This window comes from Chelon labrosus (assembly GCF_963514085.1).
Source record: "Chelon labrosus genome assembly, chromosome: 16".
NCBI lineage: Eukaryota > Metazoa > Chordata > Actinopteri > Mugiliformes > Mugilidae > Chelon > Chelon labrosus.
In genome coordinates this window covers 25,396,954-25,415,127 of record NC_140349.1, presented here as the reverse complement: position 1 = coordinate 25,415,127, position 18,174 = coordinate 25,396,954, and the positions used below count along the sequence as shown (strand labels likewise).

Here is an 18,174-nt window from a genome sequence, read left to right as displayed (position 1 = left end):
AATCTAATCAGCCTATCACACGGCACCAACTCTGTACATTTAGGCATGGGAGACATGGTCAAGAAATTCCGCTGTAGTTCAAACCCAGCATCAGAATGGAGAAGAAAGCTGATTTATAGTTGTCGGTGCTAGATGGGCTGATTTAAAACGACAGACCTACTGAGATTTTCATTTTACAGATTAAGGTCTGAAAAAGAGAAAACGTCCAGTGAGCAGAAGTTCTCTGGATGAAAATGCCAAAGGTCAAAGAATGGCCAGAAAGGTTCGAGCTGACAGACAAGTAACAGTAACTCCAATAACCACTTGTTACAACAGAGATACACCAATCAGGCATAACATTATGACTACCTTCCTAATATTGTGTAGGGTCTCCCTTGTACAGTTGTGACTCGTCTGTTTTTTAGTTGTTCCTAAAGTGTCTTTGTGTGTGTGTCTGTGTCAGGCTGCATCCTGCTGGGGATGGCTGCTGCCATCAAGGAGTGTCATTGCTATGGGATGGGGGTGCCTGGTCTGGTCTAGGTGGGTGCTACATGTCTAAGTAACATCCACATAAATGCCAGGTCCAAAAGTTTCCCAGCAGAACATAGGCTTGTCAAAAGATGGTAAATGATATTCTATTCTCCTGTTAGTGGTTTTAATGTTGTGGCTGATCAGTGTATCAGGAGGAGCATCTCCTATTCTCCAGGGAACAGTCAACTGAGACTATAATTCACAAGTACTCACCACAATTGGAAGACCGGAACAAAATGATGCCTTGCCAATTCTGCTGCGACATTCGGATGGTAGGTTCAGAGATTGGAGTTAATAACATGAAAGCATGAGTTCACCCAGCCGTGTATCAACGGTTCAGGTGAGTGGTGGGATACTACCAACTGAGTAGCAGTACCTACCTGATCATGTTGCTGGCCATGTCCTTTCCTTTAAGCCCACAGTGGACTCATCATCTGAAGGATGCTTCCTGCAGGATAACGTACCATGTCACAAGAATATACCCAACATACCCAATCCAACAGAGGACTTCACGAGGGACGAGGCTGAATAACACATATATATGGCAGATCTGAAGACAAATGATGTCCAACCATTACTAGCAAGGTGGAATAAATGATCTAGCCGGTCAGTACATTTACACTGTAGCAACTTTGTCTTGACAGCTTGTAGTCAAAACCCATTGTGACTTTAAATAATCACATGAGCTCACATCACTTAAAAAAATAAACACATACAGGCAGACTGGCGGTTTTAAAAGTTTTATTAAAAAATAAAATAGAAAAAAATATATTTACATAAAAATGTAAATAAACAAAAAAAACAAAAACAAAATCTGTGGCAGTGGTTCCCTCTGGCCACTGGTAGCTAGGTGTCTATTTTGAGGGCCACTGCTCACATGAATCAGCCAGGACATGGAAGGGCTGCCATCTTTCTCTAAACTGCAGCCACCAGTTTAAAATCCCTCATTGTGTTGCAGTGGGGGTAATATTACATTGCATCTACGTGCACATGTGTTTGCGAGATCCCAGCGGCCCAAGCCTCTCTCTTTGCTTCCCTTTCATGCTCACTTTTACACCAATCTGAAGAAGTGAGGACACAACCGAAACTTCACTTGAATCGTTCCCGCCACCGTCAGGTGAGAGTAAGTAATGAGGGAAAGTAAACGCTGAGATCAGGCTGCATTAGACCGCTGAGATGCACGCAAATTTGAATCAGACAGAATTTGGTTACTGCATGACATGTCTTTTCTGTAAAAATGCAGGTGACTATAACCCAGCCAATGACCTTCCATCACCAATTTCATTTCTATCTCTCATCAATGCTGGCTGTAATCTCTAAAAGACTTGGCTAGGAAGGCTTGTTATCCAAATTACACTGGGTTAGGATGCATGTAAAAGAAAAACTTATGCCTTTTTTATCACCATAGGGAGGTCTATGGATGGAAAATAATTAGAAAAAAAGCAATAAATTATTTAGTCATCTCCACAAAATAACTGGGTGAACAGATAGAGTAGTATGGCTAGACACATCTCTGAAAAGTGTCTCCCCCTTTTCATGGTGTCAATGATTTTTATCGTTAAATTATTGAAAGGAATCTCTAAGATGGAGGTGATGATTAGCTCATAATCTGCTTTGCCTGTGACCTGTCAGAACACCAAAGCAAAACCCTACGTCACTGACGGAGGGGTTGCCAGGTGCAGTGTTGGCTGACAGGTCAGAGAGAAAAAAAAAAGAAACAGAGACCATATAAATAGCGTAGCAGTACTGACTGAGTCTCAGTTAAAAGTCAAGAATTGTTGGCGGACACTTTGGCCCCTTCTAAAGTGCACCTGCAGAGTGCAAGTCGCTCTCTGGGTGCACCTGTTCATAAACACCGGGGCTTCAGATTAAAAACCTGTAGTGTCAAGTCATAAGTCTCAATACTTTCTTACATACGTTTCACTATGTCACACTACACAGACCCAACCACTGATATTAACATCCCCCATTTCTTACATTTCACCGACAGGTGTAAAAAACTAGACTTTGAAACGTATCGGGGTCTTCTTACAAATACAAGGGGGTCAGGGGATGGAGTTAGAGTTCACATGAGTTGGCTTGAGAGTCAGTGACATTGCTCTAGTCCAACAAGCAGAGTTTGTCAATGGAAAATAACCCCGAATGGAAAAAAAAATACAAGGGTTGACAATAATTAGAATAATCCACTTGCATAGTAATAACACCAGGGTGTGTAGTGTTCAGGGCGAGTCACAGCCGTCGACAGTCCTGTCTGTGAGTGTGTGTATTTCTACTCGCAAAAAACGTCATACACACACTCCCAAGTAAACACAAAGAAAGGCATTGCAAACAATTAGCGGAAGTACCTGGCAATCAAATATACACAAGATTCCTGAATGGAATCAAAATATAATTCCCTTTCACTAGGGTGCTTGGTTCAGGAAGACCCCCCCCCCACCTCCCATCAGCACCCTCCCTCCTTCTCCTTTGTCCAGGATCACAAAAGGAGAAAACCGTATCGCTGAGAATTCTAAGAGTTGGTGTGTACTGATTTACAGCTGAGGGCGATAGTCGACCTCAGTCCAGGGATCAGATTTCCACAACCCACACCTCTCATCTAGACAGCGTTAGCATTTGAGGAGATCTCTGACCTGGAATCAGTGGCTTTCTGCCCTCTTACCCTAATCCTGATAAATTCAAGTCAGTTAAGCTGTTGCCTTCTCGGCCCCAGCTCTCCTACAATATGTATTAAAAAAAAAAAAAAAAAAAAAAAAAAAAAAACAGCACAAAAATGGAAACACACGAGCATATATAACGGAACAGGCTCTCTCCGGTCAAAATCCTGCACCGTCTGGAAGCCCTTCCTTTAAAATGACCTCCAGTGGAGTGAAAGATGGCCATGGTAAAAGTAGCAGGCCACAGCCAACCTTCCCCTGACAGACAAAATATGGCAACAACACATTCCCGTAAAGGACACACGCAAACAGATATACACATACACACAATCTCCAGGTGGCACTGCTGAAGTCTACCTGCTGCACATCATCTCCCCTCGTCACTCAGGTGATCACAGGCTGCATTTTTCATCCGTTCCCTCCACCATGCTTTAGACTTACGGGGCTGAGGAACACGCCATCCCAGGGGAACTGGTCGTTTACCTCGCCCAAAAAGTGTAGGGGATATCAAGATAAGAGCTCCAAATAACTTTCTGTGACCGCTTCTCGAACGGAACATATTTAAGGAGGGGAGAGGCCTCTGAACAGCAGGTCCATCTCAACCACGACACACAGACGCACGCACACACCAGCACACACAGAAACACCACAAGTGATGAACACGCACACTCCAGAGATGCTGCCTGGGGAAAGGTTTCGTAAACAAAATTTAAAACTCTACAAAAATAAAATAACAGTATAAAATGCCTTTACATATACACAGATAAAATTAAATAAGCCTTTACTTTTGTCTCAACGTGAAAAAAAAAACTGTATTGCACAAAATGAAAAACGGTTTGTTCTGAAGTGTATAAACTGTAAAAAAACAAAACAAAAAAGCCCACAAGCAGCTTGGCCGCAAGGGTCAAAACGAGGTCAAGAACTGAACTTGGCAATGCCATCAACACCGAGTCCCACAAAAATAAAGAAAACAAACGGAAAGAGACCTGAAACACAGGCGAGGAAAACAATACTGAAAGTAACGTAATACTGACGTCAACCAAAGTGAAAAAAAGTCACGCAGAAATGGAAAGGTACAGATAGTAGGATGAAGATGCAGAGCTGAGGGCTGTCGTTCGGTGTCACAGCAGCCCCAGAGTGAAAACTGCTGGTCTCTGGTCCTCTGTCTGCCCGCCCGTCCTCTTTCACCACGGATGAAGAGCCAGGGTAAGCGGCCAGAGAGGGGAGGGAGGAAGAGTTAGGGGAGAGGAGTGGTTTCTATCTGCTGAGGCTAACCGGCAGGCTGTCCCTCTTTCTGCGTCGCCAAGTGTTGCGGTGATACTGTGTGTGCGTGTGAGTGTGTCCGCGGTTAGCCAGAACAGCGTTGTTGACCAGCGGCGGGTTGTGGAAGCCCTTCACATTGAACTTGGCTCCATTCTGAGAAAGTATGGAGAAAAAAACACAGAGAAAAATGCTGATCAGTTATCGTTCACAGGTGATGCTCATTTCATTCTTCTGTGATGAAAAACTACGGGCCGGGCAGACTGACAGTTAGACTCATAAACACCTGTATGTACTGTGTTTTACTGCATGTTTAGACACAATGCAAGGGAATAAAACCATGTTCTGGGACTCAATTCAAACATGTTGGAAAATAATGCATATTTGCTTTCTTGCCGAGCCTTAGTTAAGAGGATAGATACTATTTTCATCTTCATCTCTGCTAACATAAAGGCTAGAATCAGCTAGTCTGACTCCGTGGAAAGGTGAAAACTGCTCGCTTTAGTCTGTTTTAGAGCAAAGTCTCTACAGGAGATCTATCATGCTCTTTTTTATTCTGGAACTTCACAAGAGGAGTTTTACATAATTTACTCATACTGTCTGCTATACAGCCACTGCATGCAAATGTCCCAGACTCTTTGAGGACCCTTCCCTAAAAACATACTTCCTTCTAACTGGCAGGCTTCGAGGAAGCCTCCACTTGCTCATCTTGCAACATTATTTCTAACTTTTTTAGTTCTTGCATTGCTCTAGCTTTTTGGGAAATGTAAATTAAATGTAAAAGCAAAAAGTAAAAAGGAATTATTAAATAAAACATAAATAACGTATAAATACAAACATAAATAGGGTTGTGTGAGTCAGACTGCAAATAACCAACACGACATTTAGCCAGCAAAACTGATGTGACAACAGAGAAACACTGGCCACAGCCATTAATAAATGTTTAGTGTGGGTGGTCCTCTAGAACAGTGACTGGCTCAGTCCTTCTCCAAGCTAATTCAAAAACTGTTCAAGATAGGCCCAGGCAGACCACTAACAATGTGTGAGGTCATGAATATTGAAATTACCTATAGGCACAAACCCTTTATCACGTACATGTATGTTAATTTCTGCTGTAATGTTGGCCATTCTAACATGGAGGTCTATGAGGACTGACTTGCTCTTAGAGACAGACTCAAGTGGCCATTTGTGGAATTTCTTTTTTTGGCGGTTGCGTTTCTGGTACCAATATACAAACAATAAATTTGGGCATCCCTAAAAATTCTTGATTGAAAGCCACTTCTCAAACCCATCTGTAAGTGTTCGAGGATGAATCTGACGCTGAACTTGAGAGTGGACAACACTAAGGTCCGTAGCAAAAAAAAACTTTCAACAGGATGTGTTCATCTATAATGTTATGTTCACTGACTGCTTGTTGTGTGACACAGAGTTTGTTGCTCGTATGCTGGAGTACATTAAATGTCTAGAACACTACTCAAGTAGACTTTGCAAGAATGTGTACATACATTTACCAAGAAGACCGTGGTTTGACTTCGTGGGTGTGCTGTGCCTGGAGCAGATGATCGTATAAAGAAATCTGTGACGAGCTGACGTCAGGTTGGCATGAAAGTAGAAAACAAATGTTGGAAACCAAGTGTTGAGAGCAGCCTAAGCCTGAGCTTTTGGCTCACACAGATTACTTCATTATTTGAAACTTTGGTCACGTTATGAACATCTAACTATTGTAACATTATATATATATAAATTCAACAATGATGAAACCTATCATAACTCCCTTTTAATCTCTGCAAGAAAGCAAATAGGTGCATTTCCCAAAATGCTGAACTATTCTTTTGACAGGTCAGTAGGCAGTAAGAACTAAAATGGGATCAAAGTGTTAAAGATCATGTTTCTCTGGCAGTTTATGTAATTTCTCCTAGCAACAGGTACAGGTGGGAACATAAGGCCTCAAAGTTGTAGTTTTATTATCTACTGGTCATTTGGGAATGAAAAACGGGCAAAAAAATGTAAATGTATGTAATGTGATATACAATTACTCTGAAGACCGCCTGATAAAAGAAAGAGTGAATAAACAAAAAAAGACAATCGATATTTGACAGAGACTGAAGAGTGCAGAAGAGGGAGAGAACATTTGAGATGATATATGAGAGATGGAGAAAATGGAAAGAGTATAAACCTGCATGTGAGACAAGGTTGCCTTGACAGTGCATTTGAGTGTGTTTGTTAGACCCAGCGCCTACCTTGTGTGTGTGGCTGGAGTGGGGGCTGGGCGGAGGCTGGGGGCTGGAAGGGGCAGGGGCATGAGCATGGGCTGGGGGGGGCATGTGGAAGAAGGGGGGGAGCCTGGTGTCTATACACACCTGTCTGCCAGGTATGGAGTGCATTGCTAGACCCCCGGGCAGTGACACACGAGCCTGGCAGATGGAAGAGATAACAATTAACTACAGTGTAGTACTCCTGCAAATCTCATACACTGGTTCTCTAAATACTATCTGAACATTTCCCACTGTTCCATTTTTGACCAAAGCAAATGCAAAAAAATAGCCTGTGGCTACTGCTTTGTGTCTACCTGTGAAACTGGAGGCATGAGCAGATGGTGTCCTCCTATGCCATGCTTGCCAGTGCCCAGGTTGAGGCCTTGTGGTAAAGGTAGGCCAAGGGGTGGGAAAGATGGAAACGTTGGCAGGGTTGGCTGGAACGGACACGTTGAATCAGAGTCCTGGGAGATTAAAGATGAGGATATTGTGTTACTTGCAGCCACCACAGAGCATATTTTAATCTAAACAGGAAAATTAGATGCAAATTGTGCGTGCCTCCATCAAATGGGTAGGAACAAATCAGGTCATGCAGCATGGAGTCATACCAGGTGAATGGCAGTATTACTCAATTACGCTGGACATCAACTGCACATACACAAGAAATGATAGCTGCAAAGTATCTTTACAGAGGTAAAAACTGAACGAACATTGTCACAGATGTTTTCTACTAGATTAAGGTGGCTATCGTGTTGCCTTTAACAGAAATAGAGGAAATGTGGGAAGAGTGAGAGAAGAGAATGGCCACATTGAAATACAGTTTACAAGAGACACGCCCCAGTAAATCTGCAACAAACCAAGAGCTTGTCGCTGATTATTTACAGTGCTTGTTTTTCTCTTCTCCTGCACATGTGTATGTGTTTTCTTACATTGTCAGATCCAGATAGTGAGGACACTGATGAGGCTGACGAGTGCTGCTGAGGACTGGAAATGGACATGGGAGAGTCTGCACTATGAGGCGACACAGAGTCCCTCTGCTGCTCTTCTGACCCGACACCACCGCCCAGCACACAGGACTCCTGCTCCGACTCCTTGGGAGGAGAAACTGGGGAGAGAGTAAGTGATGAGGTTGAACTGGACCCACAGCAGGAAAATAAAACACTGTTCGCACCACTGACCAAAAAACACCAGGCTACAAGTCCTGTTCAGTAGCAGCTAGCAATATGAAACTACAAAATGACACGTTTTGGCAGCACTCCAATCATGCTGTCACAGGTCAAGTAATTATTTGTGTGTGTTCCAGCATTTTTTTCAACATAACAACGTCAACATGCTTTGGAACAACATTTCAACAGAAGCTCATCAACGTACGTAGCTGTTTTGTAGCATTGTTGCTCATACTGTGAACATAGCTCTATTCTTTATTGTATTTGTAATATTTAGTCACAAGTTACTGGCTTCATAGACAGTAAATTTACTTTAATAAAGAACCAAAAGACATTCCCTACTAACCAGTTAACCATCAATGGTAACTGTTCTGACTGCATATGAGCTGATCATACCTCTGTTGTCTGTTCGTGCCAAATCCCTGCCCCCCCACTTCTTAATGATCCACTCCCGGTACTCGATCACTTCCTGGGTCAACCTGATTATCCTCCCCAACGTGCTGTAGGGACGAGAGAGACGTGTTTTAAAAGGAGCACCACTTTTATTCTTTAGTGTTTTCATCTGTAAAGCTTTTTGTAAGGGACTGAATTCTAACCTTTCACAGTCTTTGTTGGGATACGACCGTGCAAGAGGTGACACGGCATGACTCAGGACAGTGTAGGCGTAGTCAAACACCTGCTTGACGTGCATGGCACCATAGGAACCCCTCCCCACATCGTTACCTACACAAAAAAAGACAAATTTAAAATGAATTTAACCCAAGTTTTTAAATATAAAATTGACATCAACCGTGACAGAATTTGCTGCTTACATGCAAATGGTTTGATTGCATCACCAACTACTACTACTTTAAAAACACAATTTGAGCAAACAGTGTTGGACTCAACATGTGTCTAACTAAGTCAAAGTCAAAGTCATTAGACTATGTGTCATTTTCTTATTTGATCAAAGCATCTTCATAAACGTTGGTTGCGTTTCTGTTTGTAGAGCATCAGTGCAGGTGAAAACTAGTGTAGTGTTTGATTCAATAGCTGCCAGCCACCATGTCATTCTACGCACCACCACCAGATGGCGGCAAACTAAAATTATTTCAAACACAAATTATTCAAATTGAAAAGGTCAAACGCCATAGCTTAACTGCTTCTTACTACAAGTGAAAGTGCACAAAGATGCTGACTCTGTTCAGAGAGGCACTGGTTCTCTGAACCAGCTGTAATACGGTAGCCATTTACACTGACTAAAAATAGTATTTCTGTGAAGACACACCTGGAAGTAGTGGGTCCTCTATGCAAAGCATGGATGGCCTGTATCCATTTGTCATGGCCTTCATTATCTCTTCTTTGGCTACATATGCGCCTCCATTTTTAATACGAATCCCTGTTTTCAAGTAGTTGAAATGGCGGCCATACAACTCAAAGAACTCGATCAGCAACACCCCCAAGTTCTCACTGGGATTTCTGGCATCGATACGAGGATGGAGCTGAAGAGGCAAGAAGATTGGATTGTTATTGCATTATGAAAAGTTTTTTTATGAATGCTGCTTTACACAACTAATTATGTGAATACTAATCCCGTGGGCCTTAGTATCAATAGATCAGTGCCAGCTGTACAAATAAAATACTTTTACCACTGCCATATATAGTGTTTTACTGTAAGAATCACTAAAACAATGAGGCATGTTTTACATTTGTGGGGTTATGTTACTATACCTGTAGGAAACTGATGACCATGAGGATGAGGCTGTAAGAGCTGATGCCCCCGGTGAAGACTTCGTTCAGATCTCTCTGCAGCAGAAACTGCTTCAGTACAAAGATCAGGTAAGGCAGCACTGGATACTTCTGAAAGTAGATAACAGAGACAGATGTGGAATGAGAACAGCTGCTTCAGTCAAACTGAGGATTGAGGATGGAACTGGTGGGTTCTACTTTTATACAGAGAGTTAGAGCAGTGGTTCCCAAAGTGGGGGGGCGCAGGGCGTGGATCGAATTAGAGTGCGACAATTTTTCGCGCGGTACGGGAGTCAGTTTCACTGTTGGTAATGTGATAGGGACGGGATAGAGCAAATAATCAACGGGAGCGGGCGGGACGGAGCCGGAGATTCAATTAAAAAAATGACGCTGCAATGCGGTGAGTGTGCCCACCTTTAGACAACTTATGTACCAAAGGGGGGCCCAGCAGAGAAAGTTTGGGAACCACTGAGTTAGAGGACCAACGTGCATTGAAAATGGAGAGAGAAAGTTACCCAAATGACTGTAACATGTCAGGAGTGTGTAGCTTAAATATTCAACTTGCAACAATGCAACATACAAACTGTTAGAACCTCTATTAACATCAATGCTCTATCTTGCTGCCAACTGGGCCAGACTTTCTAAAAAAAGTAGCAATGTGAAGTGGTGTGAAGCTCCAGAGGGGCTGAGAACGGGAATTACAAATATGTTAATTTTCCAATTGAAAAGGCAGCATACTCCTGGCAACGCGTGTGTGCTTATCTGTGCCAGTGGAGCAGCAGGACTTGGTAAGCTTTTTCAAGTACTGTATGCTTTAAAGTAGTGAGAACAAGACTGGGACGTATTCTGCTACAGCTAGCTTTATGGGAACCTAATATATAAAAATGAACTTTGAGATGACCTGTCAATAACAAGACTGCACTGGAGCCTGTCACGCCCACAAGATTAACAACATCAACTATAACTGGATGGATGCTGACAGCAGCCTTTCAAGCTGTGACATGTGCTCCCAGAGAATCTGAATACAAACACACAACTACAACAGCGGACAAAAGCCAAAAGCTAGCTGCTTGCTGGAATGTCAGCACCTGGAATTCCTCTCCTTCATTAGCTACTAAAGCCATGACTAAAAACAGGCAAAGATCCACCTTCAGCAGGAATTCTGTCAGAGCCACGGGGTGAAATTCACCCCGCTGAGTAGATCTAGCAACGAGATCTTCAGCACCACGCAGACTCAGGTCGAGTTAAGAGGAGATTATACTGAGCGCGGTTGCTGGGTCTGTTCCAACTTCACTTAGGAAATGAAACGGGCCAGAACAACACTGGAGTGAAGTGTAATGCTTTAAACTGCTGGCTTGCCTGATTCACAGAGGGAATTTCCAAAGTTCTGTATTTAGACCCTACTGTAAAATGGTAATTATGTGACTTCTCTGGTGTTTTTTTTATTTTTTTTTTATTTAAATATGTCTACATGACCCTTTCCTGCACTAGTCCTCCATCTGTATGTATTCTTAGTAATGCGTGCTATGGCATTATTTCCTTTAGTGTGCGACTTCAGATGAATTTCTGTGTGTCATTTCTTTGCGTCTTTTGGTCAGATTCAACAATTAAATCAGTATGATAAATATGACACGTCAGTGCCACATCTGCCTGCAACCTGACAGTAACGCTTCCAAGACAGACGAACTCTCTCACCTTTACGTAGTCTTTAATGAAGCTTGCCGCTTTGACTCCAGTCTCTACATTAAAACTAATGTCCACCTTCACCTCAGTTTCCTGGTCTGTCAGTTTGATGATTGGCACCTGAAAGAAAGTGGTAGGAATACATCATCACACATTTTAGCCATTATCTAACTGTAGATAACTACAGCTTATCATCATGTCAGTCAACATGCTTGTAATGGTTTGCCTCGTAGCGTGCACACCCCCACAAGATGGATGTGTGGGCTACCGAGCTGCCATTTCCAAAACTACCACTGTGGGAGTACACCAATAAACACTTCCACCAAATTAGTTCAACAGAACTGTACAATGATGGTTTCACTTTGTCACAAGGGAAGTTTAAGTGGAACTGAACTGAGCCAAATCGCCGACCTCAGCAGAAGACATTTATGGTAAACTATGTACACATGTCGCCATTTGCATCATAATACACTGTTTATCAGGAAAAATGGGCATCAGGTCCAACAAAACTGGCAAAATGAGGCCTATGAGGCGAACAGATGGAGGACACTAATTGAGACTCACAGGTTAGTGCACCTCTTCTTATTTCTTTCCACTGAGGGAATAAAGTGGAGTGTAAGCTCTATGTGTCCAACTGCCCATTTGAGGTCCAGTAGAACTTTGCTAGGAATGTAAAATGTGTGTTTGTTCTAGTTCAACTCTTGGTTCACTTACTTGGGTTATAATATTTTATTATTTACTGTGAGGAATAAAACCGAGAAGACTGAAAATTAACTGTCAAGCAATTTTAACACACACATTAATCACTGCAACAATATGTGGGGCGGCAATCTCTATTTTATTCAAATCTGTTGCTGCAAACTAGTTTGTCCTTATTTAGGAACGCTGTGAACACCGCCTGGCTTATTCACGTAGCTAGAAGAGTTAAGAAACAGAGTCTGGTTGCTTCTACTCACTGTAGCCTTGTCCAGCACTTTAATGGAGAAAGGTTCAGCCACATTGTGTTTGCGAAGAGCTTGTTCTAGCTCTTGCAGCGGGGGACGATCCCATTTCCCAAACACCACCAGGTCAATGTCACTAACAGGAAAAAAAGGCAAGAACATTAAATTACTGCCCAGCAAACCAACTGATAGTTTATAACGACTTTTCTTTATGTAGCAATACCATGTCTTACCTTGTTGGAAGATACAGCCCTGTGCTGAAGCTACCAAATATCTGGACCTATTGAAGAAATAGGAAAATGATGAGTGAAATATAGCACAGGACACAGCATGCACAGTGACACCGCCTTTCAAATCACATTTCAGACCACAAAGGGCTTGGCAACCTGCTTTGGAACAACTATAGATCCTGCATTGTGGTGTATATATCCAGTTCAAAAATGTTTTTTCCAGGTTCCACTTCAGGGACAGTTAACCCTGCCAAACAGAATATGCTGCCAAATTAGCTATACAATGGGTATGAAAACAAATGCTGCGCTTGGCGGCTGCAAGCGAAAGCCCACCAAAGGAAGCGACGTACAGTTCTTTCCTTTTCCGTCTGGTAAATACGACAAGGCAACTGCGCAAGGACAGGCCAGGATTAATAGGCTGAAATGAAAAGGGAGGCTGGTACAAATCAGAGTCTTGATCCATTTACCTGACAACAGGGCTCACAGTGGAAGTGGGGAAGACTGGCAGGCAACAAATCACCGCTGTGCATGTTTTACATCATTAGGTAATGAGAGGGGCACTGCATCAACCTAACTTCACTGCACTGATCTTAACCAGCAGCAAGATCCTCCATCACTATTTCTACACACACAAAGTGCACAAACTTCTAAATACAACACTGATTAATAAGTGTAATTTCTGATCATTCCTTCTGCAGAAACTACAATCAATCCTTCTAGTTAGCTTTAAAAAATTATAATAAAAATGTGTGCTTGAATGTGACTATTGAAAAGTCCATGATAAAAAGTTCACAGAATGGCTCTTTTGAAGGACTTTTTGTGGGAGGCACGGTGTGATACATTTTATTTTCACGAGAATTAAATATTAAGCTCCAGCTAGGGGTTGGTTAGCTTAGCTCAGCAGAAAGGCTGCCAATGACTAGTCAAACATCATCATCATCATCATCATCATGAGGTTGCCAGGAACTTCAGTCATCAAGAAACCATTTAGCACGTAAACCACATAAAACTAAACTTTTTGGACTGAATATCTTTAGTGATCAGGCTATACTAAGCTAAACTAAGCTAAGCTAAGCTAAGCTAAGCTAAGCTAAGCTCCATAGCCTCAATTTCACCCTACTCACATGTCTGTGATATTGATCCACCTCTCTGGGAAAGAGGTTGAGAGCATTTCCAAAATGTCAAACTAGTGCCAATACTTCCTCCTCCATGAGCCAACTGTGTGATTTAAGAGACTGCTCTCTAAGATATTAAGTTACTGGGGCGGGATCAAATAAACAGAGGCATGTATGTATGCGTGTGTCTTACATCTGCAGTTGGCCAAAGCTCTTTGATGATCATCTCTATCCGATTCACCACCTCCTTCCTCATTGCTGCCTCCTCTGGTCGAGGAGACATGAAGTTGTAGAAGTCCATCACCTCTTCGTGGAGTCTGAAGGAAAAAGTGACAAACGAGAGTTATTCTCATCACAGTGACTCTTCTGAGACAGAGATCAGTATAAAACCTGGACTGAAAAAAAAAATTCTACTACAGAACTACTAAATATATAGCATAGGTTTTGGGGTAGAACAAACTCATGTAAGCTCAAGATGTACTTCATTCACTCAGCTGACTACCACCCATTACACGAGGTCCAGATTAACCCCAAAACAAGAAGCAACACACTGGACATTGAAACTATATTCAAACATGTCTGGTATCAACCACACATGTTTAATGCAGATTAAATACCAACTGAATGTTAGTGGATTCCAGATGTTCAGTATTGGGGATCAGGGCATATCCCAATCAGAACTCAATTATTCTTAACTGAACTCTCAGTCAGCTAGTGCTAAAGCACTGCTCCACAGCTTCTATATTATAAACATTTCTCTGCATATGAGAAATTATTTGGTTACACGGGTCACTACTGACCCTAGAGTCAATCTAGGGGTTTTTTTTTATATCATAGCAGTGTTAAAAAACCTTCGTCAGAGATCGTCACTTTCAGAGTTTAATATGTTGAATTCACCAGTGTCAGGGCGTCTTAAATGTCACTAATTAACCTTGATTCCATGAGTAACTTCATGACAGGCCAAAATAAATCTTGGCTATAGTCTGTCGGTGTGCTCTGTGCTGCCTGTACTCTGGCAAACTTTATTTAAAATGGTATCAGTCTGTAACATCAGTGTACAGCTGCGCAGAAGTGGAGTTACAGAGGAAGCACAATATCCCAGATAAACTGTTACTAATGTAACATCAATAATTTACGTTCATGAGAGTTTTGTGCCACGGCCTCAACCCTAGTGTAAGTCCAAGTCTCAAAGCCATAAATCCCTTTTGGAATCACAACTGTTTAAATCTATTCAAAATTTAATGTTGTAACAAAGCAAATTAAAGTTCTTCTATTCTTCTCGATCAACAGATCAAGACATTTTAAACAAAGTCTCTGTCTGTAACCTAACTTTGGCCTAATGCATAAGAGCAACAGTAATCCTAGCCCTTAACGTAGCCATAGTCCAAATATGGGCCAGAACAAAAGTGATCATAATGAGAGTTGCAACATTTTTCTTATCTTCAGTCAAAACATTTGGACACGCAAAGCTGCAGCTACAACAACATACACCTGAGGTTTTGATCGGAATGTGGAACAAAGCTTTAGTTAGGACCAGAGTAGGCCTGAAGCGGGCTTACTGTTGATATGTTTTTGTGTTCAACAGCAAAGAGGCATATATAACATAAAGATTTCTGACCAGTCAAATGCCTTCGAACAGTGGAAGTCTGTTCATCCCTGTGGCTATTCATTTTTCTAGGAATGCACACCCTGTTGTCAGTGTAAAATACAGAAGAGGGGGACTGTCACAATCAATTACCAGAGCCCTGGAGGAGATACAGCCAGCCCATGTGCCCACTCCTTGGTGAAAACACTGCCAGCTAACCAGTCGGACCAGGGCGTATGAATGCCAAGAGTCCACCACTGTCCGAGAGCATAGTTATTATTGGACACTCCACAGTCAAAATCAAAATTTCTACAACAGACATCCCTAATAAACTAAAGTCAAAAATTATTTTGGCTAACAACTTCAATCAGTATTTGACCACTTTAGGGACCAGTATTAAAGAGACCAATGGTACCCTCTACTATAATGTATTTTACATTCACACTTTTATATTAACCAAACCTAATCGCTGATAATCCATATTTCAATTCCGTGTAACTACACAGTTATTTGAATGGTATTTTCAATTTGAAATGCACCCTCCCTCCCTGCATGGGACTTCAAAGTACACCCCTGAAGGCAACCCAATACAACACTTGTCAGTGTACAAGCCAAAACTTGCATCAAAAACCTGTGAAACCACAAATAAGATGTGCCATTAATTTACCCTTTCGCATGTTAAAACAATAACAACTCACATTTAACAGTGAACTTGGATGTCAGAAAACTTAGCATGACAAACTGCATTCATGACAAACACACATTCATTGTACAGAAACTTCCCATATGGGTGCAAGCAGCCATTTCAAATATCACAAGTTTGTGCAACACATCGGGAACTTCTGCAGTCATTTGTTTTGTAAGACGATCCCTGTCAGTTCAAAACTGATTACACATTTATAAATATATAAAAACAATCACGACATACACGGTTAAACGGTTCTTATTACACCAGGTGTCATACATTTACACAACACCCACTAACCATTCCTAAATATCACATTGTATGAAAGGTGAGATTAATCTAATAATATATACTCCACATAATCTGTGATCAAACTGTGTTTCTTAAGTGTAACCACCCCTGCTGCATGTTATGTCATAATGAGGGAGTGCTCAATGAAGAGTAACCTGGAAAAAGGAAGTCAACTGTGGTTGCACCCAGAATAACTTGGGTATAAAGGCCAGTCTTCCAGAATTTAATACAATAGAGTAAACAAGACAGACATATCTCAGCTGTTTTAGTATACACATGCTGTGTAATATGAAATAAAACGCTGTATAAAGCCTTGAAACATACAATATTCACCTTTAAATCCAAAGTGCTTGCACACTCTCACATTAAGTTGACGGGAAACTATTATTGTGCAACTAATTAATAAAGCTGAAGAATGAACGGTTCATTTACTTACGAACATTACTTAACCCCGTTAGTTAAAAGGTAATAATATATATATATATTTTATTAGGAGAATATATCTATTTCAGTGTAATTTTAGTTTTCCTTGGTGGGAAAAGTTCCGTAATTCCGTTTTTAAGCTGCTGGCTCCGTAACTTTAAGTTACAGTTACAGGGGAAACCGTTAGCCAAGTTAGCTATTAGCTTCACAGTCGTGCTAACAAACGGACAACATTTAAAAAGCAGCATATCCGGTCAAAACCTTCTAAATAAATGACACCATGAAAAGACAGTGTCTGCAGCATTTTTACGAGATTAACGAATTATTTAATAACTCATCGAACGCAATATTTGACAGCTGTATTTTACTGTAGCGTGTTGGAAATGAGAATTATTTAACGGTCCAGTTTAAAATTCAGAGGACAAAATCACGGCACTTCCGGTCTCATCCAGGCCGTCTATCGCCGCCTTTACGCAACTACGATATTTAACGGTGGGTATTTAGCTAACCATCCAACGGCGACAGAAAACATCCAGCCTGACTCCAAATTACTCTGCAATGATGTCAGGGTATCTGGACAGCGTTCAGATACAACACGTTACTATTATACCGCTTAACACGCACACACACACACACACATAAAATACATTAATCCGCTGAAAGAGCAGCAAAAGACAGACGTTACTCAACTTCAGCCTTTTAACCCCATAGCGTTCAGACACTCACCCTAGGACCCCCGGGTTGTACTTCCTCGTCTTCCAGGGAGTCCAAGTGCTCGCATAATTGCCATTAGTGCAGTTTGATAGCAAATAATTCATCCCATAAGTGCTCGCCTTGTTGTCACTTTTCCTTCGGCCTGGGTGGTGATTGTGTGTGTGATTTACAGACACAGATGGGTGAACCTGATGACGCTTCGCGCATATCTGCTGTAAATTGTAAGCCGGGTGCTCCTGTAGGTGACGGTGATGTTGGTGGTAAAGGTTCACATTATTGTCCATGTTGTCGCTCGAGTTGAAGAGCAGGTTGGCACCCCCGACGTTTTTATTAATATTGCCCGTATCATTTCCACCCATAGTCCTCTCAAGTGAGCAGCTGGAAGGGGGACTGTCCGCCCCGGATTCCTGTGAAGACGAGGAGGAGACAGATCCAGACTTCTGGGGCAGGATTTTCCCCTCACCTGCCTCGGCGAGGTTTGTCGCGGTGAAAGAGTTGTGTACGTTCCCGTTGGACAGCGCTATCCCCAGCGAGGAAATCGCAGTGCCGTTAATACTACTACCGTGTGTGGTGCCGTTCATGATGCTGTGATGGCTGCTGCCGTTGCCCAGGCTGGCAGTAACGTTGCCGTTGCTGCTGCAAATGCTCTTGCTCGCCGCCACATTTTTTAAAACATCCAACGCCGCGTAATGGTTTTGATTGTGGAGCTGCTGCTGAGCGGAGAGTGTCCGTACTCCCTGAGAGGTCTCCCAGACGTGCATCCATAAGGCGTTCGCAGGTCCTTTCTGTTCGGGCTGAATCCAAGCTACCCTCGGATCCATTCAACTTCTTTCTCTGGTAACCCCCCTATAAGTATCTAACACACACACCAGAGAGCCCGTTGTGAATCTGCGCCGCACCCTGGACCTTTTAAGGGTCGCTACGCTCTCCGTGG

The 18,174-nt window shown here is 42.2% G+C and overlaps 1 protein-coding gene across 1 annotated transcript; it reads right to left on the bottom strand.

Annotated features, from left to right (window-relative positions):
• Positions 1 to 2,977: 2,977 nt before the first annotated feature.
• Positions 2,978 to 18,174, bottom strand: tent4a (terminal nucleotidyltransferase 4A). Its single transcript, XM_084562939.1, has 14 exons — positions 17,253 to 18,174; positions 13,736 to 13,859; positions 12,431 to 12,477; positions 12,213 to 12,333; positions 11,269 to 11,376; positions 9,556 to 9,684; positions 9,113 to 9,326; positions 8,442 to 8,568; positions 8,242 to 8,345; positions 7,609 to 7,784; positions 6,994 to 7,143; positions 6,665 to 6,838; positions 5,930 to 6,010; positions 2,978 to 4,580 (listed from the first exon to the last, which is right to left on the bottom strand). The coding sequence occupies exons 1-14, from the start codon at positions 18,059 to 18,061 to the stop codon at positions 4,422 to 4,424; spliced, it is 2,523 nt and encodes an 840-aa protein (XP_084419065.1). The 5' UTR covers positions 18,062 to 18,174; the 3' UTR covers positions 2,978 to 4,421.

Excerpts from the sequence above, each read along its gene's own strand:
- tent4a (XM_084562939.1), bottom strand. The coding sequence starts at position 18,061 with ATGGATCCGAGGGTAGCTTGGATTCAGCCCGAACAGAAAGGACCTGCG. Across the intron at positions 12,478-13,735 it reads AGCTTTGGCCAACTGCAGAT|GTCCAGATATTTGGTAGCTT; the intron begins GTAAGACACACG and ends TTTCTTCAATAG. Across the intron at positions 12,334-12,430 it reads GGGCTGTATCTTCCAACAAG|TGACATTGACCTGGTGGTGT; the intron begins GTAAGACATGGT and ends TTTTCCTGTTAG.